This window comes from Monodon monoceros, unplaced genomic scaffold (assembly GCF_005190385.1).
Source record: "Monodon monoceros isolate NGI ecotype Baffin Bay Population unplaced genomic scaffold, NGI_Narwhal_1 Super_Scaffold_16, whole genome shotgun sequence".
Lineage (NCBI taxonomy): Eukaryota > Metazoa > Chordata > Mammalia > Artiodactyla > Monodontidae > Monodon > Monodon monoceros.
The window spans coordinates 35,000,049-35,024,579 of NW_021703772.1; the positions used below are offsets into that span (position 1 = coordinate 35,000,049).

A 24,531-nucleotide genomic window follows, 5' to 3' on the forward strand; every position below is an offset into this window, starting at 1 on the left:
GTGTCTAAGATGATCAGGGTGCACATCCATCTATATGCGTGTAACGTACTGGCAGGGCCATTGTCAGGCATTGTTTTTTCCAAAAGGTTACCTGTCCCAAGAGAAACAGTATTGTTCAGAGCTCTGTGCCACAACTTCTAGTCTCTAAAGTTTTCTTGAAAGTACTACCTAGTACACTGGATGATAAAGTGGGCATAAATTAAAAAGAAAAAAAACAAGCCAGGTGTCAAATGCAGCATATTTTAATTTGTTTCAAATAAAGCAATATATGTATATATTTTTTTTTCAGAAAAACACCAGATGTTAAACTCTAGAAAAGCACACGTGTCTTCAGCAGATCAAGTTTGTCTGATCAATAAGAATTTTTTTTTCAACATTAACTCTCTAAAGACGATCAATGGACTGACATCACTGCTACAACATAGGTTGCTACTGAGCCTCTGATCTTTAGCCACAACTTGATTTTCCTAACAAATGAGTAAATACTGCCTGGCTAAAATGCTGCAAAGTCTTGATGAGAAAAAGCGCCAACATATCAAGCAAAGCCATGAAAGTTATGAAGCAAGCTAGAGCTGATTATTAGAATTAGAAAAAATGATTAAGAGAGGATGACACAGCCGTACAGGGTTTGTATATTCGGATTGACTCTCTTTTGGCAGCGAATTGGGTCAGCACCTCGGGCAAGGGAACAGAAACTGAATGAAAACGGCTTTTTTTTTTTTTTTCTCTCCTAGCTCAGGCCACCAACGTCACAGCTGGGACGGAGAGAACCGCGGCATCTGTGGAAACTTCTATTCTCGTGGGGCAGAGATTGCACTGTGAAACCCTGGAGACGTTTCCCCGGAAAGGCCTGGCCTCTGAGTTGTCTGCAGCGTGCTGCCTTCGTCGGGGCTTTTCCGGATGGGCTGCGGCCTCGGGGGTCTTGGTTCCCAAAGAGGCCTCTTGGTTTTTGGTGCCGCCTTTGTTTTTGGGACGGAAGCCGTTGTGTGGTTGTCTTCTGTGTTCATGGCGGTTGTTGCCCTTCCCCATCGGATCAGCTTCGTTACCACTGCCCTGGGGCTTCGCAGACCCATTTAGCCTGTTGTTGTGATACTGCGGATTAAATCTTCGTCTTTGGCTAGAAGACCCATTCTACCAAAAAAAAAAAAAAAAGAGGTATTAGATGCCAACAAACCTCAGATGACATCAGTAGACGTCAGGGAAACCAAATCTCTAAGTCACAGGTAAGCTTTTTTACACCCCAGAAGAATGTGACAACATGCAAATGAGGTCAAGCTGATAGACTCCTGGAGCTTAAAAGAGCAGCGGGGATTCCCTGGTGGCGCAGTGGTTGAGAGTCTGCCTGCCGGTGCAGGGGACGCGGGTTCGTACCCCGGTCTGGGAGGATCCCACATGCCGCGGAGCGGCTGGGCCCGTGAGCCATGGCTGCTGGGCGTGCGTGTCTGGAGCAGGTGCTCCGCAACGGGAGAGGCCACAACAGTGAGAGGCCCGCGTACCGCAAAAAAAAAAAACAATAAGCAAAGAAAAAAAGCTATGAAGCTGTATTTAGACAAGTGAAACAGATCTGGTTATGATCTTGAATCTATGACTGTATGAAATACTCCTTGTCCAAGTGCTATTTTAAAGTTCATGAAGACATCTGGGCCCAGAGAAATGCCTGTCACAGTCACTAATGAGAATTCTAAAAGACCAAGACCACAAAATCCAACAGGGCACTTGTTAGAAAACCAGCATTTTGGAATGCGTAAAAAAAAAAAGTCTCTTTATTCAAGCTCTCTTTCTGAGAGCTCAGGAAAAATGTCTTTATAGCATTCCCAGCTTCTGAATCATCAAAACCCATCTCTTGGTCATTCTCTAATGATAAGGAAGAAATCACTTCTCAAGGATATAGTGGAGAAGCAGAAGGAGAGAAGACTGTCCTTTTGGATACTTCTATTTTTAAGGGTCATAGTAGATAAGAATTAATAAGGTCATTTTGAAATGTATTCTCTTTACTGAAAGCCCAAGAGAAGAAAGTGCAGTTTGAACTAACTTTGGCTTCTTACAGAAAAACTAGACATAAATGGGAGTTAAAGGATCATAAAAAACATGCCAGATTTCTTCTCACTAATGGTGTCAGTGGCCAGGTTCTGAATCTTGTTCCCATGTCTGTGTGAGTCCCTTCCACATGTGGGCCAGTTACGAGGACCTGGGTGGCACTCAAGGCATGAGAAGCACTGTCTCATTTACGTGGACTCTTTGCTGATGCTGTCAAGTGTGTGAAGACCACTTCCTCCACAGGGGACAGCGCCTATGAAATGGGGACCGGATGGGACCGGGGGAGCTCTGGGAGGCCGGACAGGCAGAAGGAGGCTCTGGAGGTCGGGCTGCTGCTGGGGGTGGGCGGAGCCTGGGTATGACCAGTGGTGGCTGTTTTCTTTGCAAACGAGTGGTTTCTTGCCCAGGCAATGCACTAGGGTCTGCGGGACTCCTGGAAGCAGGGCAAGGTGGCCTCCCTGGAGCAGTTTACCTGCTTATTAGCTGGCACAGCCTGGTGAGAGCTGTCAGCGGTACTGGGAAGGTTGCTCGCCAGTTTGGGGTTTGCTGCTTTACCCTCGGAGGGCTTGTTGTGATTGGATGATTTTCTGGTGAAGTTACTCTGTTTCCCAGAGGTGGTCGCGTGAGCGTTGAGCAGTGGCAGCAGGGAGCTGCAGGGAGTTCTTGAGGAATAGTTGTTCTTTGGATGTGTAACTGCAACAAGAAAGCACTTGGTGTTAGGGGCTGTGCCTCGGTAACCCATTAGGAGACGGAGAAATTGGCAGGAGCTTCATAAAAACATTAAGTTTTTGTTTTTGTTTTTTTTTGGAAAGATATCGTTTGAAAAAGCACCTAGGTGCTTGGAGACCACCAAATGTCTTCTGTGAGAATCACTGAATAGCATAATCATTCAGGTTGGGAGACATTTGTAGGAAATGAGACAGATCTGAGCACCTTTAATATTATGCCTTAGGTCAAGAACCACCAAGGGAAGAGGGATAATGAAACCCCGAAGTGCCCTCTCAGCCCTGTCCACAAAGGTACTCTGCCTCTTGGGTTCCCCATTACCAAACCTGTTCTTGCCGTTCTTGTCATATCCCTAGACCCGTTGGTGTTGCAGAGATGCAGAAAAACCTAGAGGTACACGGACACTTGGCTGGTCAGAGCCACAAGATTTTGAGAGCTTCAGAATGGGGTGATGCCAGGTGTCAGGAATTTTGTCACCCTGGGGTGGTATATATCCCCTGACCTTACGGCCATGCCTGCCGGCCCAAAAGATGCCCCAAAGCATCTTCTATATTCCATTAGAGTTACATTATCTGGCCTTTTATCAACTCCATTTTCTACAGCCCCACTGCAAATCTGCAACAATTCCAATGCTAACAACAATTCCAATGCTAAAGTCCACACAGGCTAATCAGACAGATCCCCGGCAGGGCTCGGACAGGTCTGTTCAATTTTTATTATCACCCTTCCCACTGGTTTTGAAAGGGGTGGTTTTTGATGGGATGTTTCTGTGTGATTATGCTGAATCAGGGCCGGAGGGAATCAACTTAAGGACATAATCATGACTTTCCTCTCATAGTTCACCAGAATTTGACTGCCCGTCTGGACAGCAAGACCTCTGAATCTTAAAAAATTGTCACCAGTTTTTAAAAGCAATTTTCTCTGCTACCTGTGTTGGATCAGACCTAATCCTAGCATTCTTCCTGAGGATTTGGAGTGTGAATAGGGATCACAGGACATTAGAAATGGAAAGGACAGGGATGAATCTCTAGTCCCTTCATTTTACAGGTAAGGTGTGATGGCACGTCAGGTACTGTCCAAACATGACGAGGGGATTTTAGTGGCTCTTTGCTAACTAGATTCACTTTCACAGGGGTCATTACTATTTCCGGTTCAGTAGCTGTGGGCTTTCCATGTGCTCTCAACAAAGCTGAGAAGAAAAGGGCCTTTCAAGGACTCCTGTCTCCAACAAGGGAGGCTGGCTTCCAATGTGGACACCTGGGATTCGGTAAGGGATGGTTCCTCCCACTAGATGGCACTGGAGTGCTCTGGAGGAGAGCAGGTGACGCTACACCGCCCTCCCCTCCTCAGATGGTGGCATAGTCACTTGGCATCAGGGTCTTGCCCATTATCAGCCTGGAGTGGAAACTAGGATAGACAGTTAAATTTCCAACTGTGAATCAGATAGTCTGGTTTTTTAGAGGTGAGGCAAAATCTGGGGATGGAGAATGGCAAGTGGGGTAGATTCATAAGGGAGGGAGTGTATAGAAAAAAATAATTTAAAAGAAATGCAGTCAAAAATTCAGAAAATTGCCAAAGATATGTGAGCAAGGATGCTCACAGCAGTGTTATTTTAATGGTGAAAAACTGGAAGCAACCTAAATGTCCACAATCAAGGGACTGATTATGCCAATTATATTTAAATAAATTACGGGTTAAATATATTGACATGGAAAAATGTCAGCCATATATTGTGAAATGATAAAAGCAAATTCTCTTACTATATATGTATATTGTATAGTATAGTAAATGATGTAGTATAATTAAGTATACTGTATAATTTACACAGTAGATATATGTGCATAAAAAGTGTGATGGAGCCACAAAAGTAATGTCATGTTCTATTTTATATAGTTTGTAATTTTTAGATCAAGCTTATATTTTTTATACTCAATTTCCACTTTGAAAAAAAAAAGTGAAGCCAAATCTCAATTTTTCAGCTCACTACGAGGCTGTAGATATTCCATGTCCTTCACCAGTTGTTCCTTCCTCCTTGTGGCATCCTTGAAGCCACTTTGGTGCTCATTCCCACCTCCCCTGGTGGGTGGGCTGGAGCGGGGGGGAAAAAGGATCAGGCAATTTTGTTGCATGTTAACTGCTCTAATTAAGGGAGAGGCTCAGTCAGGCACTGCTGAGCAGCGTGTCTCACACACACACACACACACACACACACACACACACACACACACACACGACAGCTGGGCCCTTCACGACAGTAGCCCATTGTTCTCAGACTTGTTAGGGAGACTCCCTCTCCCTGTAACAGGTCTCTATAGAACCAGGCAGTTTGAAATCAGAGAAGCAGTTGATCTGGCAGTGCTTAAGAAAAGTTTGCGAAAGATATAAACTAGTTGACCTGTTCTGTTCCGCTTAATAAATCCTGGGGATTTACTGATGGGGCAGTGGCATTTGAAGACTCGAAGTTCGGATCTTGACATTTTTAGCGACTTGTGTCATGACCTTAGATCATTAAATCTCTTTAGACCTCACTTTAGCCCCCTGGGGGACCGCACACCTGACATTTCTGATATCAACTCCAAATAGCACCAGGCTTATGCACACAGAATTATTTAGCAAGTATGCAAAACTCACTTTCTCCACAGAGCATGATTTGGGCCTTTAGCTGTTCAATGTCACAGGAGAACCGGGCAGCTTTCCCAAGCTCTTCATCATATTTACGCTCGCTGACAAAGTGCTGTAGGGAAGAGACAGGAGACCCATGACTGCAGAAAGGACTGAGGCATGCTGCTGATCCATTCTCTGCTCTCCCGCCACCACTGATGATGTGAAAGCAACCCCAGGTGGGGAAGCATGCCAGCTCTGTCACTGGGAGGCTCTGTTAAAGCAGGCTTGGTTTTGGCCTGCCTGGAGCACGGTCACCTTCTTCTTCTGGGAAACACGTGTGGGTCCTGTCTGTACAGGCAAAATGTGTGTCTGGACTCATCTACTTAAACCTTTTAGCACCCCACGCCCTCCTTCTAGCACTTCCTGTCCTATTGTAAGTTATGGGATTGCCTTCTGGCAGTCTTCCTAATCTGGCCAATGGCCTCCTAAAGTATCACTCCTCATGAGAAAGCATGTCATCCTTCCTAGACGTCCGTCTCCATTTTAATAGGGTACCAGGAAGTCCAAAAAGCCTTCAGTATCGATAACTAGAAACCATTATCTTGAATGGTAGAATTTCAAGCGCTGTTAAAGGAAGTGGGAAAGAGATTACTTTTCAGTTCATTTAAAATTAAGATCTATGTGTAGATGACAGAGTGAGCAATACAGAAATAACTATGAGTCAGTCCCTCTGTGATCTACCAGGGAGTTTACCACATGGCAAGAGAGACAGATACCACAAGATACAATATAACGTAGAATGTAGTAGGTGCTTTAGGAATATGAAAGAGGAAGAAATTATTTCCTACTGAGGGGAATGGGTAAAGAGTTACGTAAGAGGAAGCATTTGAGCTGGAACATTAAAAAAAATATTGAACACTTACCAGACATGGGCCAAATTCTTAACAGATAATCTCGTTTTCAGCTGATCGCATTATTATGAAGCCAGTACTAACATTAACTGTAATTTACAAAGGGGGAATCGAGGTTCTAAGAATCTAAGAGAATATGTAATTTATCCAAGGTTGCAAGAGCAGGACTGTTGCACTCCATAGCCTGTGCTATCAACCATTTTACGATGAGTGGGATTTTGATGGGTAGAAGTGAAACTTGGAAGATGAGTGGATTTCAGTTGACCAGGAAGCTGGCAACTTCATATTTATCAAAACAAGTGTGTGTTTGTTTGTTTGGCTTTCCAGGATGTTTTTCTGGGTATCAAGATGGGTTCTGCCAACCAGCCCCATTCCCCATTCTAATCTCCTTTGGGACCAGGGAACATCTGTGACATTAGAAGTGCATCTGTGTCCACAAGACGAAGGGTTTTGTTCTACTGAAACTAATTAGCAGTGGCCATAATAAATATATACTGGAGTCCAGTGGTGGATTTTATTTTGAAGGGAAGAGGAGACCATAGTGGGGGAGACCAGACCTGCTCTAATAACTCTGGTCTCAGGGTGAATGACCAGGCCGGAGGGAGACAGTGGATGCAGAAAGACTAGTCAGGAGGCCACTGCAATTGACTGGGTTGGAGGAAACAAAGACCAGGAGAGCAGGTGAGAAGGGAAAGACCTACAGAACTTCTCAGAACCTTCAGGGGAAATCCTCATCCCCATGGGGCTCTCTTTTATGCCTAACCAGGATGGAGGGGACCAAACTCACTTGCCACTTTCTACCATACCCAACCAGTGGTTATGCTGGGATGAGCAGACAATCCTACTTATAAAGCTAGCAACAAATATGACTTCAAAGTACGCTAGTTCCCTAGAAGTCGGTCAGAAACTGGAGTGCGTGTGCATGTGTGTATGTTTACTGTATTGAGGAAAATGAGGATAAGGGAAAATTTATAAACTGTAACTTCCTATTTTGTTGTAGATACTTGTTTTTGCCTTTCTGCTAACAATTTCTCCTTCTGGTAACTGTACCCCAATGCGGTTTCCAAGATTCACAGTGTTGGTGGGTCTTTCAATCAAGACCTCTCTTGGCCAAATGGTGGATGTGACCCAAGTGGAGGCCAATCAGAATCTCTCTGTTTGGGATTTGAATCCAGTGGGGTGGCCCAAGGGGTGATGACATCTAGAGGTCACTCACTCTGATGGTGCCCTGAAGAGTGTCTGGTAATTACTGCTGCCAACATTTCTGCCCAGTTATAACCTGGAGTCTTCAGAGCACACTCTGCTTTGGTGAGCTACCCTCATGTCCTTTCCAATTCTACTTGTTCTTGAGGTTAGCCAGGGTCAGCTTCTGTTGCGTGCAACTAAAGAAATCCACTAAATACATATTTGTGGGTGGTATTCTTAATAAAAGGGCAAGTAAGCTAGAAAAGGATATAGGAAAGAAGCCTCCACATATTGTACATTCTTTAGAATCCTTGCTGTTATACTAAGTTCATACTTAGTGTGTGTTCACATGTGTGTGTGTTTATATACATATGCATAAATTACATATGGTGAAAATAATGTTCCCCTTCCCAGCTATAATTTATGGTCGAATACATTTTATTTGGGTCAGTTCCACTGGCTGAAAGAATAGCTTGTACCTCTCCTCTGTAATGATATAGCCCTTCAACACATAGTCTACTTAAATATAGTGACTAGGTGTTTCTTTAACCCTTCTGTATTCTCAATTTCAACCCTGTGAAAGACAGCTGGGTGTCTGATGTTAGATCCTCGGAGAACAGCACTCTATGGATGCAGAACAGACATAATGGGGATCAGAACTCTGGCTCAGGGTTCAGGCTGTGATATTTTAGAACTGACCTTAATTTCTGCCCTGAGTTCGGCCAGCTGCATCTCTGCCATCTGACTGGCTAGATCAGTAAGTCTCTTTAGTTCTTCTGCTTTCTTTTGACGAGCAGTCAGGATTTCCACTGCCAGATAAGAAGGAATAATACATTAAGGCCAAAGATGTAAACATATTAAACGACCTAATTTCTTGGATCAGTTCTCTCTCCACAGACTGATCGCTTTGTTGGGCCATGGCTGTTTTCTGAGTTGGTCACTAAGCTGGGCTGGCCCTTGATGCTCATCACCAACCACGCATTTCCTTATGTCTTTATCCACCAAGCCCCAAACCAAACACGGTCCTTTCTGATTCACTGTACACCCACAATCTTCTTCATTTTCCCCACTGGCATCTGATCTCACTTACTTAGTTTGGACTTTTAGATTTGTGCATTACTCAGAACAACTATCTCCAAGAAGAAAAAAAAAAACCATTAAAATCCTATCTGAATGCTAATGCAAAGAAAGTGAGTCCACTAAGCAAAAACCATTATTCTGTATGTGCTGTACTATCAAATTCTAACAACATCAGACCCTCTGAACTTTAACACATATTCATTTAGGGCAACTAGCTGTGTTATTGAAAGATGACATAAAAGTTTTCCTTTATTAGCTTTTTGTGAGCTAAAAAATGCCTCTGCTTTTGCTACTCTGCAGATATGTTTCCATTTTGCAGCCAGAGAGAAGTTGCAGACCAGAGTTTTTGTTATAAGTGTCCACAATGGAAAAATTTCAAGGGTGAGTCAAAGCTTGCTTAAGCTGAATTCATGTGCACTCTAGCATCTGTGCATGCAGTGGAGTCACAAGGGAATTCTCGGCATCACATTTCACACACCTGTCAAGATGAACTACTCAAGGTTCAAGTAGATGTAGGAGCCCACAGGTTAATTGTCTGTGTGTGTGTGTGTTTCCCAAAAGACCATGGAGCTCAAAGGCAATGAATACAAATACATTGGGTGAGATTTAAACAAGAAGTTTGATTTTATAATAGATAAGATTTGTAGTTCTCTCATTCCAGTCACATATGAATTGCCTTCATTTCTTTTGGACAAAGATTTTGAGTTATAACAAAAGAAAAGTCCACCTAACTAATACGATATGCACATGGAATTCACATTCCATTCTTGGCTGAACAAGGGTCAACTGCTTTATTAGACCAGATTCACAGCACAATGCCCAGATTCACAGCACAATGCCCAAACAAGGTGCTTTCTGATTTTAAGAGTTCTTAATTTATAAATGTCAAAAATAGTTGCTTCAGAAGCCCCAAAAGAAGTTCAGAGTCAATCAAGAGTTAAGATTTCCTGCAAACCATAAGCCATTCCTCAGACAGGATGAGAAATATCTTTTTATGCTGATACCAATGTTGAGATGTCAATAAAATAACTAATCTATAACTCATAAAGCCTAACCATCTGCCAAACTACTCTAATCATGCTTTAATTATTTACCGGGACGCCCCCTGCCTCCCATTTACAATTCCAGGTAGCTAGGCAGACTGAATTGTGCCTGGGAGCATTTCAGAGTACAGAGAAGCTAGTGAAAAACTTGTCCTGATGATGGGAGCGAAAGGAATTTTCATCTGAACATAGAAAATGTATTACTGAGTGATGTCCCAGGTTACCCAGTCAGACCAGAGGTCACAGAAAGGTAGCCAGCTATCACTTTCAGTGACAGGGTACATATATTTTGTTTGGTCCACACATTACTTTTACAAATAAATCACCCACACTTGAAAGTTAAGTGATTCCATTCAAAAGCTGGATTTCTGGTTGCTCTTAAAATATTGTTACTTCTGGTTACAGCAGGCATCTCTAGTCCTGGCAAAAACTGCACATTTAGTTCTTTGTGTCTGGGATACCTAGGGCCTGGTACACAGTGAGTGCCCAATATGTTTGCTGAATGAACGATTCCAACGAATGGATCAATGCATTACTTAAAAGGAATATGCAAAGAATGAATCAATGCATTACTTAAAAGGAATATGCAAAGAATGAATCAATGCATTACTTAAAAGGAATATGCAAAGAAAGGCAGAAGTTCCTTTTCTACAGGGGCCACTTGAGAATATCTAGGACTCACACCTTTGACTGATTATTTATTTATTTATTATTTATTTCCCATTATAATTCAACATATGGATGGGACTAAAGCCTGGAGAATGAGAAAATGATTCTTGAGCAGGAAGATGAAATGAGGTACTTTCCTCTTGCAAAGTAAGATAAATAAGAATGCTGAGGGCTCAGCTTTGATGAGCAGCTAGTAAAGGGGTCGACAGACCCTGAGTGACTACATGGATAAACAGATCTGACTTTTCTTAACAGATCATTTGTGGGACTGGTGACAATTAGGGGTAATTTGTTCTTTTGGATTAAGTAGAATTTGAGCATTCATACCAAACAAAAGATTTTGTAGAAATAGATATAAATGGGCCCTAAAATAGAAATGCAGGTGCAAGATCACCGATAAATCCTGAGTTTACACTCATGCAAGTGTGCATGGGAATGAATACTTTGCATCGGCAAGTGCTGGGATGAGTTTTACATATAGGCTCATTAACATTTCAAAGACTTTCATTATGAAAAAGTCCTAAAACGTGAGATCAAAAGCCAGTATTCTCTGGGGGGAAGCCAACATTTTCACCTCAAAAACATCAGTCACAGAAACAGAAAGCAAAACCGAAACAGATCAGTTCCTAAAATTCATTGATCCTATAATTTCAAATAGAATAGTAAGTATGTTTTGAAAGCACCATCCTTTTGGAAATTTGTAGAGGGAGACAGTCCCATATGGCTTTAGATTTTCACTGCATTCAACACTCGATTAGTATTATTTATGTAGTATCTGGTATGCTGAAATCCATTCGCTCAGTAGGATTTATAATTTCCTTCAAGTTTCTGGAACACATTAGAAGCTTGCTCTTATTACTTGAACCATGGAAAATTTTAGGGCTTCTCGAATAATATGTCTTAGCAGAGGGTATACTTGAAATCCTGGGGGATGGGGGGCCAGAATCTGGGGCCCAAGTAGCTCTTCAAGCACAAAGGTTCTTTGAAATCCTTTTAATTCCTTAAAAATTCTTGTGAATTTTGCATTTTACTTCATAATAGATCTATGTTCCTGTTAATATAAAGTAATGTTTTCTTCCCATCTCTAGTAAATTTGACACTCTGAGAATACACCTGTCTAGGCCTCCAATTCCCTGGGCAGGCAAAGTTTGAGATCATAGCACGACAGCATCCTTACTTTCTTCATCTGTAAAATGTAATAATCATATACCCCTCACAGGGTTATTGTGGAACTGAATGAACCTATGTGAATTGTTTAGAAAAGTACCCTAAAAAACCCTAACTACAAATACTATTATTCTTTTTAATTAAAAAAAATAAATTTATATATTTTATTTATTTTATTTTTGGCTGCACTGGGTCTTCGTTGCTGCATGCGGGCCTTCTCTAGTTGTGATGAGCGGGGGCTACTCTTCCTTGCAGTGCGCAGGCTTCTCATCGTGGTGGCTTCTCTCGTTGAGGAGCACGGGCTCTAGGTGCGTGGGCTTCAGTAGTTGTGGCACGTGGGCTCAGTAGTTGTGGTGCATGGGCTCTAGAGCGCCGGCTCAGTAGTTGTGGCACACAGGCTCAGTAGTTGTGGCTCCCAGGCTCTAGAGCGCAGGCTCAGTAGTTATGGCACACAGACTTAGTTGCTCCGCGGCACGTGGGATCTTCCCAGACCAGGGCTCAAACCCATGTCCCCCTGCATTGGCAGGGGGATTCTTAACCACTGCACCACCAGGGCAGCCCACAAATACTATTATTAAAGTGAGATATATTTATCTAGAATATACCTCCCTCTTGTTGCAATTATGTTCACGTTCACTAATATTGGATCCCACAGCCTGTAGATACTGAATTAATTACAATAATTCTTTTAAGAAATACAATGAAGTACCCACAGTCTTCTCAGCTTTGTGTTAGGTGCCATGAGGGATATAGGAGCTTATGTTATAATTGGGGAAATATGGTTTATATCATGTGCAGGAAATGGAAAACGTGGAAAATACTCTTGAGACCATAGATAAGGAAGCTCAAAATGGTGGTTGCAAAGACAGTTCAGCACTTTGTGGGGAGAAATTCAATGGTTCTTTCTATCGATGGAGAAGACTTATGGTTGACATAGGTGTGTCACCTGAGAGAGGCTGCATAACCCCCCTGACCTCTGTTTTCTGAGGGGTTGGACTAACCTCTCTACTAAGAGGGGCTTTTCTCTGTTTATACACACCGTGCCAGGCACTGTGCTGATACCTAGTTGATATAGACACTCTTCTCATGCCCTATTTTCTGATTAGGAGCCTGACTTTAGAAATTCACAAAATAGTTCAATGTCACACAGCCAGTAAATAGGTGGAACCTGGATTTGACTTCATTTCTATTCACCTCCAAGGTAAGCAAATTGGTTTCCCCAGGGCGCTGGGCGGTTCTAAACCAGGACCGATTCCTGAAGTTAGGGGAACCCTGTCAATCAAGCTAGCCGTTTCGGCTAGCCTGAAAGCTCCATGAGTGCAGGTCCCAGATTTATCTGTTTGCTCGTTTGTCCCTCTCTCTGCCAGTGCTTAGCACACAAGGAAGCACACAGTCAATGTTTACTGATTGAATGAGTTTTAAAAATGGGGATGCTCTCCAGAGATGCCCAAATTCCACAGGTCTTGGGACTGAATACTACTGTCCCAAGAAGGAAGAATGAGCACTTGAAATCTGAGGCCCTCTGTTAAACTCTGAGAAAGTGATGTGCTAGTAACTCTCTATTTGGTGCTAGAGAAACATTTGTGTTTGCGTTGGCTGTTACATTTTTATCATTAGGATATGAAACTGAAAAGGGAAAATAAGCTGTACCTGAGAAACAGGGAAGATCCCAAGTCATGGGGTAATCTACTGCTACTGAAGAAATCAACAAATGTCAATAAAATAAAATAATTTCACAGTCAAAGGAATTGTGTAACTATCTATATATTCCACAGCTTAACCCTGGATCACATTTAGTTTTATTTAATAAAATCTGCTGTATTTTAGATTCTAAAATGTTGTTTAAAATTATTTGGAAAAATTGTCTAACAAAAATAATGATAGCTATTTTCCATAAAATAACTATTGAATTTATGGCCAAGGGCCAGGCAAGAAAAAAATTAAGAGAATGAAGAATCTGGTCTGATCCTTCACTGATAAAAAGGAAAGCACTGAAGTCAAAAGTAAAGGAATTTAGCTGAAACCTGGCTGGGGGGTGCAGACTGCCATTTATCCAATTTATGAGATAATATTTGGGTAAGGATGAAGAATTTAAAATGCCTAGGAGATACGGATTGTAAAACTAATTCCCAGCCGAAAAATATGGTCTTAGGGGAAAAAAAAGAAAAAAAAATGGTCTTAGGGCTCCCATTAACATAGCAAATGAATTTAAAAATAAAAGAGGGATCAGCATGTACACTTGCGTTGAATCTGACTGAGCAATCTTGTCTCAGTTGAAATTTCCAACCCATGAACCTCAGCCTATTTGAGATGGCAAATCCACCCTAATGGCTGTTGGGTTAACTTTACAGCAGTGGAAAGGTTTAGAAATAGGTATAAAAATAGTAAGATAAATCAAACCCAGAGTACTAATATTTTGTGTTAAATTCAGAAAAAGTTTTGCAATGATCAAGATTGTCTGCGTGTGTTCATTATTTAAATATAGAGTATTCTGTATATTACGCAATCTCACTTGTGATTTCAAACACGTAACTGATTTTCTTCTGAGGTGTTAAGTTGGCAGGTGTTAGCGAATTTGGCTGAGTTTGTAAACAGAATTGGAGTGTTTTAAGAGAACTTCATTTAGTACATCTCTAAGTTTGAATTATTAATCTTATAAGAGTTGCTTAAGAGCTTGGAATACTTTGCTGGTTAGGTTTGTGAGTTCGCCTTGTCAGGTATCCGAAGTGTTTGAAAAAAATAAGATATATTAAATTTACAAATGTAATTCAAAATGTTAAGGGGAATTGAAGTAACTTTCAAATAGGACACATTTTTTAGGGGAACTTAATTTGGTAAACTTGAGTTAGTTGAAAGAACAAGTGAAAAGGATTGTATGAGTAGTACAGCAAGGTTTGTAGGGTGCGAAGGCATAAAAAATTATGTTTTAAAATTTAATACTACATTCAACGTCATTTTAAACCCAATTAACTATAAGTAGTCCTCTGTAGGCACAAAAGTCTCCCTGGACTTTAAATAAACTCAGCTGGCACCTATTCTTTGCTGCATGCCTATTCCGCCCTCCGCTCAGTGGGTGCTACTACTCCATCCTTTTGGACCCCACTCAGAATCTGTATCATTGGCAATCTGACCTATGGCTTACTTCTGATTGGGAGGCTCCTAATCAAACAACCATGTGTCTACTTACTGGCTTCTTCTTTAACTTTATCCATTTCTGCCATTAATGAAACTTCTTTGTCAATGATGCTGGGGGAAAAAAAACAAAAACAAAAGCAAAGAATGCTTAATCAAAGATAAACTTTTAATAAGCACTGGAAGTAAAAGAAAAATTATTTTCATTAAACAAAATACAAGATTACCATAAATATTTCTATGTTACATTGCCAGCAGCAGACTCTGCCTTTCCAAAAATGAGGCAACATGGAAGGGATGCTCCCAGTGTTACATAGTGACATCTGCTGATTAAATCATTGTCAGCAAATCTAAAAAAAAAAGCCTTTTCAGACTTTCAGAATTGCACTGCTTTGAATTTCAATTTGGGAGTATTTTTGCCCTATGAATTTTTGAAGTTCCAAAACAATATAATAAGTATTTAAAAGGTGGCACTCAGGTTATCAAGGCCTGTAATTCTCAAATGTCTCTGTGCTTCACTCTCCCAGATTTGGGCTGGGAGGGATAGAGGTGGGCCCAATGCCGATGCAGAGGGTCCTAGGACCCACTTTGAGAAATATGGTTCTGGGTCAATCCATCCACATGCTCTATAATGAGTCTATGCCTTCTCATTCCCCCAGATAAGCCTTGCAAGGTTAAATTAACTTTTTTCCATTATATTTAATATATTTTTGGTTAGTCCTTTGAAAAGGTATTACCTGCAAAAGTAATAATTTTCTGTCCAAAAGTTCATTTCTCTCCCATCCTGACTCTTTGCTCCCCTTCCAGTATCAACACATCATCACAAGTCCCTTATGTATCCTTTCATAGATTTTTATGTGTAAATAAGCACAGATGCCAGATTTTAAAAATTTTCACTTCAACCATAATATTTCAATATAGGTATCTCAAAGATAAGGACTTTTGGGGAATATAACCATAGTATTACTATAATACCTAAAAACATGAACAATAATTTAATGTTATCAGATATCTACTCAATATTCAAAATTTCCTAATTGCCCCATACATTTTTTTAAACAGTTTGTTTGAACCAGGATCTAAATAAGGTCTGTTCGTGACGATTTGTTGACTGTCTCTTAAATCTGTTTTAATCTATACATTTCCTCCCATCTCTCTTTCTTCTTTTTCCTCCCTTTGTTAAAGAAACCAGGTCCTGTAGAGTTGTCCAAGGTCTGAATTTTGCTGACTCCACGGCCATGGTATTATGTAACCCATTCCTTTATATTTTCTATAAATTCGCTATGAGATACAGAAATTTGATTAAATTCAGATTTGTTTTTTATTTCAGGAGAAATTATGTTATGTACTTCCATCAGCAGACACATGACAGGACACACTTATAAATACTCCTCCTGAAAAAAAATTAAACCTGAAGTACTCAACTTTATACATCTCAAAATAAATGTACAGGAAATACAAAGAACATCTCTATTTTTTATGATATTAGCAGCTATTGGTGATCACTGCCTAGATCAAGAGGGTTTGAGAAATGAGGATATTCAAATTCTCTCACTCCTTGGTTCATTTACTGAAAACTTCCATAAAGAGAAATTTTCCTTGATCAACTATTTGGTTATCATGAAGTACAGTTTGCATAGGCAGGGTAAATGCTTGGTTCTCTCTTTTTATTTATCAGTTTTCAAAACGATAGTTGGTTCCTCCAAAAGTAACCAATGAGATTTTTTTTTGCTTGTTTGTATAGTTTAATTGTGAACTCATATTTAATGCAATTATTATCCTTAAAACATCCTTATTTATTACTACTCAGATTGTTCCAACAGATGTACATTTTTTTCTCCATCAGATGTATTCTTAAAATTTAAAGTGTGTTGAAAATCTATTTCCCCTTAAGAGGAAATATTTTGTAGTATTTGTCAAGGTACGAAGTGGCTCCTGGGATGTATCTCTAGGAGTTTGGGTCTCCTCATCCAAATGATGTAACCTAAACACGTGGACAGTAAGGACTGTGTGTTGAAGAGCTTGGCTCTTTCCAACCAGGAAATCCTAATGGAAAGAACTGACGTGAACAAGGAACGGCAAATTCTCCAGAACTGGGCTCGAAGCCTAATCCATCAAGCATAGACATCAGCTCTCCCCATGACGCATGTGGTTTTAGGTCACCGGCTATAACCACTTTGGTGTAACTAGCGTATCAAGAGAATTGTACCTTATTTATTGACATTAAACACATACGATGTCAGTGTGTTTTAAACACAGGAAATACACGATACAGAAAGGTGTACGGCGAGAAGGAAGTCTTTATCCAAACTCTGTCCCAGTTTACTCAGTCCCCCTCCCTGGAGGTCTCCACTGTCACCAGCTTCTTGTGTTTCTTTCCAGAGGTCATCTATTCATAAACCAGCATATATTCGTTAATTGTACGAAATGCTGAGTTAAGTCAATAGGCTTGTGCTCCTGTGATTATGAGGTATACTTAGCTTTCCTGTCAAGTTCACAAATGTAGCCACAAGCGATTGGAGAGGGCAGTTCTATGTTAGTTTAGAAAAACAAGGCTAGTGGATAAGCTGGTAGGGAGATAAGGTGAGAACCTAGAGATTTGGAGTCAGGAGCCCAAATTATAAAAACACAGCTAAGCTATTCTACCTGAGAAAATGTTTTGAATGTTTATTCCCTATAGAAAAGGAGGTGAAAAGAGAGAGAGTCAGCGAGAACGCTGGGAGCTGTGTAGGGTGAAGAGGCTGGGAGAAATCACCAGTAGTGGGGTAAGCAAAGGAGCTTGCAGAAGCGGGAGGACCACATACGCTACTGTGAGGTATCCACTGTAAGGCGTGTGATGTGAGCCTTGCTTGGGATGTCCAGACCTTCACCACGCTTGGTGTGAATGGTCTGAATGTGTGTGGGTGTGCGCGCATGCGCGCGCACACACACACACACACACACACACACACAGAGGAAGTGGCTGGGTTTCACGTCTGGGTCAGTGCAGGGCTGAGAAATGGGAAGAGGAACAGCCTGGAGGCAGAGTGAGCATTGAGAATGTTGGGCCTCACCCGCATCCCTGAACTGGCACAAATCTTAGAGAGGTCTTTTGACTTCCGGCGGACATGAAACGGGGGTCCAAGGGGCTGGGACTCTGCTGACTTATGGGCTACAGGTCAGGTGAGACTTGTTCCATTCTCTTAATCAATGGAGTGAAGCTGGCTTGCACACGTGTGGGGTGACGGTACAGAATATGTCACAAAGAGCACTGGAAGACTCCAGTCTCTGGAGAGACTGACAAAACATTCATCCACTGGACAAACATTTGCTGAGTGCCTGCCACGTGCCAGGCGAGGGTGGAGCTGGGAATACAGCTGTGGATTAAAAAAAAAAAAAAAAGATTCCTGCCATCCTTGTGGAGCCTCCTTTCTTTTGGGTGAGCTGAGAGGAAGAGGGTGAAAGGACCTGCCGAACTTGCTGGGGAAATAGCGTAAAACAGGTGGAGAGGGAAGAAAATGATGATGGCAGGAGGAAGAAATTAGGATTTCCCCACCCTCCATCAACCAGAAGGCTGTAATTAGTCTCCAGGATTTGAGAGAATGCAAGGTGCACAACCAAAGCAAATACATGCACGTGATACAAGATGGGGTACCTTTAGACTTCAGGGGGCAGGAGGGGGCAGACCGCAGTGAGAGTGCCAAGACAGCCTCATGTAGTCCCCACGCCCTCAGTCCCCAAACAAGGCCACGGACCCTGCAGCCTCTGTGTGTGTTGGATGAGAAGGATGGTGTAGGAAGGGGCCTTTGCTCATTTCTTTACCAGCTATAAGATTTTAGTGCATTTTTGTTGATTAAACTTGTTAATATAATTATGTGCCCAGAGAGTTTACAAGATGGACATTTGGGGTGCAATCCATATCCCCAGGTCTAACACATTAAACACTGTGGATATTCACACAATGGTTAGTTTAGGCCTCCTGGGCTAGCAACAGGAGGGATGAAGGCTCTACACAATCAATTGTTAATCTGCTTAATGCCCACTGGAGGATGTGAAAAGCCTCTGAAGTTGGCATCAAACCATGCTTCCATTCCTCTGGGTATTTCGGCAAAAGACTGTCCTCAAGCATCTTAGTAATTCAAGCACTGCTATGTATGATTGCTTTCAAAACTCATGCATAAAAGCAATCCAAGGGATCTCTGCTGAGTCAGGACCCTGCTCAGAACCCACGAACTGGATGCAAACCAGCATCAAGGTGCTAGCTCGAGGCAGTGCCCCAGGACCTCCCATGAGAATCTCAATAAGGTGCACCTCAGAGTTTCACTGGATTTTTTTTTTTTTCCTTTCAAGGCAGCAGGCTTGTGGGAGGGAATACTAAGGGAAGAGGATGTGGAAGATGAAGAGGATGAAGTAGCGGAGGCCAGCCGGTCCTATGGCAGGCTGTCAGACAGTGAGGACCCAGCATCTCAGCAAGCTGAGAGCCAGACCAAAGGAAGGTCCAAGAGGAAAGGCCGCGCCTAACACCTTTTTGGGCCGCACCGCGGGGCTTGCGAGATCTTAATTCCCTAACCAAGGAGCGAACCTGTGTCCTCAGCAGTGAGAGCGCAGAGTCCTAACCACCGGACCGCCAGGGAATTCCCTGTGTCTCACACCTTCTAAATGACCGCAGTGCTGGGGGCCACACCCAGCTTCCTGAGTAACTTCATCAGTGCCATTTACAAGTCCCACTGAATCTTCCTAGAGACCCCAGGACAGAGATATGCACTGAAGTGCTGCCTGATGCAGAACAACTCTGCAGGCTGGATAAAAGAGGAGGGTGCTGGGCAAAACCCAGTAGGGAGTTAGCAGATATGGAGGGCAGGAGGGAGGAATGGCACAGAGGGAGGAGACGACTCACAGAAAAATCACAGGCAGTGTCACTGTCCCCATTCCTACTGGAGAAGCAGAAAGGTCACATGCAGGCTTTCGAGATACCACTTGTGTAGACAGCCTCAAAATGAGAGCTGCTCGTAACTGACACCTGAGTGCTTACTGTGCGAGGCCATCAGGGAGAGCACCGGTGCCTCACTGGAATGATCTCACTGAAGTTTCCCAACACCCCAGGAGGTATGAGCTCTAATCCTCCCTCACCACAGGGCCTTGGCACGTGCCCTTCCCACTGCTAGAGGACAGCTCTCCTCCTCAGCCCTGCCTTTCTTCATCTCCTTCACTTTGAGGCTTCCTTCAGGTCTCTGCTTAATCATCCCTTCTTCAGAGAAGCTCTGACGGAGTTTTAGAAAACTTCTGTTCAACGTTATGCTCTTCGACTACGGTGGGCTGCTCGGCAAAAGCTGCTTGACAGTGATGAACGGAAGGGAAGATAGCATATTTATTTTTCTATGGCATAACAATAATGAAACCCCTTAATTGGTAAACTGTAGTGCTTGCATATAAATCATCTTTATGCAAAAATTTATATAACTTTTGTCACTGACAGAATCTAATCATTTGAGACATAAGCTTATGAATAAAAGTACAACGATATTCACTAAACCACACAGGGTTTGGCTCAGAATCAAGACACGTAGTTAATGATTCTGTTTGTAAATTGGGATGGTAATAAATTACTGAAGTTTGTACTTTCCCCTGCAATTCAGGTTTGGGGCATTTTTGCTTTTCAACGGTGATCCTCCGTACTTGATAGAAACACAGAACTCTTTAATCAGCTTTTCGCTGACCACTGAAAGTTCTCTAAATGGCTGGATAAAGTCCTCAGGAGGGCACCAGACTGAAGACACATCAAACGTGTTCTACATAAACTGAGCTCACATAAAACCCATGCTGACCTCACATGTTTCAGATGTGCCCTTTATCCTTCCAAAAACACATCTTCTCATTTTATCTAAACTGCCTGGATAGTAAAATTTTATTCTCTTGCCATAAAAAAGCTTTTATTATTAAAGCAATAAGGTGTCAGGAGAGGCAGATGACCATGGCAGAGCCTTTATGGTTTATTATATTGTTAATCACAGAGATAAAGTGTCATTTTATAAAAATGTTTCCACTGTCTTGATTCCTTTCTATAGAGGCCTAATAATAACAATAGTAAAAAGAACCAGAAAGGCACTTGAGCAGGAATAGATTTATCATTTTCTGCTCTGTGAAAGACTCTTCTTTAAATGTGGAGACAAGACACTGAGAGACAAAACGGCTTCATTTGGCAGCTCGAAGGAGCCACGTCAAGTCTGGTGTGCTTCATAAATAAAGATGCCGTGATGGGCAGCGGCCACAGGACTGTCAGTGGGTGAGAAGCTGGAGAGCTGAAGCCTCTGGCGGATACTGAGGAATGAAAGTAGGATTTCAGTAGGAGTTGAACGAGATCAACCTGCCACAGCAGCCAGAGTCAGACGTTAGAGAGTTAAAACTGGGCTGCATTTCATCTTCCTGGGCTGGCCTCAGGGAGGCCATAGTGAGAGAAACGGCCTGCGACTATCTGATCCCAGACAATTTTGCTTCAGGACCTTCTGGTGGACGAAGGGCTTCGGTGCGGAGCTTCCTTAACTCCTCGGTTGCCAAGCAGAACAAAGCAGGTGGAGAGCCTCAGGAAGCAGACAGAGCCCCGCGCTGGCTGGCAGGGTGATCGTGGCGCAGAGCCTCCAGACCGCCGGCCCGTTAGAGAGGAAGACAATGTGGAGGTTGCCGGGGAGGAAGGATTCTACCGAACGCTAAGGGGATGTGTCAGCCCTCCTGGCCCGTAACAAACAGTTTAAAGCATGCGACTGAGTGATAAGCCGTAGAGCCAGACTTCCTGTTTCAAGAATTTCTGTTTCTTTCACTAAAGAGAGAGGGTAATGTACAAACATTTCCCCCCACTGCGGGCTCTGCTCCTTACCTGCTGCACCAGGAGTAAGAACTGTGTCCACGGGAGGAACGCCAACTGAGCGCCTGGCAGCCTAGTAGCACCCAGGGGCCGCTATGTGGATCCTGAGCTGGGAGCTGGTACTGATGGAAGAGGCCGCCCGTACTGCCCAGGAGTTTAGGCCTCTACGTCCCTTGCCCTGGCTGAGAGGACTGTGCCCACCAGGCGGAGGGCAGAAAAACTCCCTTTATATACTTGGGGCGTGCTCTGCTGTTACCATGGGTACCATTTCTAGTCCAATGGGGTTTCGGCCCACCCATTTCTCAACTATTGTAGCTGTCAACAAAGGTGTCCCTGGCATGACAGGCACAAAGACATCAAGACTGTGTATGGTTCTCTATTCTTAGGGTCAGAAGGACAGGCAGCCCTAACATGACAGGTGCCTACAAATGGTGCCCCTGCTCTTGCATGGCTGTCAATTCCCCGTTCCTCCTTTCTCTGTTCTGCTCCCTGAGGACTAGCAGAATATGCCACCCCAAATATGGCTCATTGTGAGCTGTGGGCACGTGAAAAACAGCAGATGCAGGGACAGGCTTTCTCCAAACTCCCCTTTTCTGCTTAAAGACAGATCGTCCAAAAGGAGCTCAGTTGTCATAAATTCCCTCCCCGGGAGTTTCACCAGCCAGGGAGGATGTTGACTTTCATCACAGGAGGGGAGACTAGAGAATGGACACCACACTCAGCAGACTTTGTCACAAGCTACCATACCTCCACCTGTTCTTCTAAGGACCCATTCATCTTTCCTAAAAGTCATTCACTCTCCCCTCTGAGGCCTACACCCCCTCTCCCCTTTTCGCTATGAAGATGGTATTTAATGCTGAATTCCAGGCCACCTTGGGGAGTTCTTCATTTTTCCCTGGGTCTCTCCCATGTGTACATGAGGCGTACATGTTAATAAACTTCTGTTTGCTTCTCTCTGGTTAACCTGTCTTTTATTACAGGGTCTCAGCCAAGAACCCGGAAGGGCAGAGGGAAAATATTCTTCCTCCCCTGCACGTGCATCCTGTCCCCACTCCTACACCTGTCTGCTGGTTACTGCTCTTACCACTCACCAGTTTTCACGACTCCCCTTCCTTCACTTCCCACGTGATCAAGTCCTCCCAAGTCTACCCCAGAAATATCTCTCCTACCCAACTCCACTTGCCAATTTACCTCAGGCTCATTATCAAGTAGCTGGCTATGCTCATTTATTTATGTTTTTTTGTTGGGATTCCTGGGTCCGTTACCCTCTACTCTGTACACTTTTGCATTTCGGTTTCACAACAACCTGCGTTCTCCTTATAATTGGAATTCTTTTTCTGAATGCAGCAGTGATTGACAAATTGATCTAAAGATTTCTTGAATTCCATAGCGTTACGTGATAAACATATAAAACCCAACATACATGTCTACTACAGCCTGTCAGCTGGGGTTGGGACACAACTCTTTGAAGCTGCCTAGTAATCATGACTCTCAGGGTAAAAGAGTGTCTCTGAGCATGAATCACTGTTAACATATACAGCAGAGTTACACCCCTCTGGTTGCCAGTGAATGTGGCAAGTGCACTCAATTGGCCAATCAGGTTGAGCCCATTTTCTTTCTATTTCTTTAATCAGAGGTAATATAACTTGTTAATATCTCTTAGTCTGCATATTTTATATTGGAATTCGACAATGATTTAAATTACAGTTAATGAATATGTCATCACACTGTCCGAGGTGTGTTTCTGGAATGAGACACGAACAAATGTAGCATAAGGACTAACTCCCAACACTTGTAAAATCCTGGAGTTCCTCACAGATGACACAGTTAATTGAAAAAACAAACAAACACAGACAGGGATTCCTTTTTCTTCTTGGAATTTAAAAAATGACATCAGAGTTACAAAATCCTGCAAATTCTACAAATCCCACAACATCACATGTTCACCTGAAAAATCTGTATTCCTTGTATACCTCTAATTTCTTATCTTTGCTGATTACTTTTTAGTTTTGTTTCTTTCCATGGAGATCACTATTCAGGGAAAGTAACCTACCTGTATTTCAGTTTCTATAGCTATAAAAGTGATATGACTTACCACCATCTCCTCTTTAAAAAAATAAAAAAAACCAAACTACATATACGGAAAAGAAAGCAAACTTCTATCTGTGGGTGTTGACTTATAGCACAAGGGTACCAATGAAGGAAGTAACATTCTTCTCCATTTACTTCATTTTACATGCTCATTAAAAAAAACTGGGAAATGTAGAAAGCAGGATAAAATAAAACAAATTTCAAAATAAAACAAGGCAAAATCTCTCTTTGTTTCATACCCAAAATAGAGCCAACCACTCTGAACACTGTTGCCTTTCCCTCCAATTTTGGGTGATGTGGGGCATCTATGCAGAAGCCAACATGGTGACTGAACCTGAATAACCCAGGAACAGAAACTAGAGGAGACTGATGTGGCACAAAAAGTCATAGAAATGCCGGCCCACTTCCAACCCAAGGCAGCCAGGCTTAGCCTCCACTGCTCTGGCCTCCTGGGGTCTCCTGAATTCCTTAGCTCTCCCGTGAAGAGGGGAGGGGAGAGAATGTGGACTTCCTGGTTTGGGCCAAAAGGCTCTCGTCAGCCAGCATCTCCAGGCTCACTTGCTACCCCTCCTCTTTAGGACCTGACCTAGCCAGTAGCTTCCCAAATGGAGGCAACAAAGAAAACAGTAAACTGTATGTACTTACTTTTTTTTTCTTTTGGCTGCGCCATGTGGCATGGGGGATCTTAGTTCCCCGACCAGGGATCGAACGCATGCCCCCTGCACTGGGAGTGTGGAGTCTTAATCACTGGACCACCAGGGAAGTCCCATGTAGTTACTTTTTATTCTAAAAAGTAGACTTTCCTAATCTTTAGTATACAGATTAACCACAGCACACATATATGATTTATAAATAAATTTTCTGGTTTGAGAGGGATGTGCTCAAAATTCATTTATTGATGGAGTGAGACCCAGGGAACGCACTCCTCCTAGAGCACGCTGTGATCTCTCTTATTTCTGGTTCCTTGTGTTTTTTCTTCTGCATGGAATCCTTTCTCCTGTCTCAGGCTGACAAATTCCTAGTCTCCCTTCAAAGACCAGCTCAAATG

General features: G+C 42.6%; 1 protein-coding gene across 6 annotated transcripts in view; it reads right to left on the minus strand.

Annotated features, from left to right (window-relative positions):
- Positions 1 to 226: 226 nt before the first annotated feature.
- The window catches only part of SPATS2L (spermatogenesis associated serine rich 2 like), a 165,623-nt gene continuing 141,318 nt past the window's right edge, over positions 227 to 24,531 (minus strand). For all 6 annotated transcript variants that reach the window (XM_029225067.1, XM_029225069.1, XM_029225066.1 and 3 more), the window contains 5 exons: positions 14,610 to 14,668; positions 8,163 to 8,272; positions 5,395 to 5,497; positions 2,510 to 2,730; positions 227 to 1,131 (listed from right to left, as the gene is read on the minus strand). In XM_029225067.1, coding sequence (XP_029080900.1) covers positions 736 to 1,131; positions 2,510 to 2,730; positions 5,395 to 5,497; positions 8,163 to 8,272; positions 14,610 to 14,668 — 889 coding nt within the window. In that variant the 3' untranslated portion in view covers positions 227 to 735. The remainder of the gene's footprint in view (positions 1,132 to 2,509; positions 2,731 to 5,394; positions 5,498 to 8,162; positions 8,273 to 14,609; positions 14,669 to 24,531) is intronic.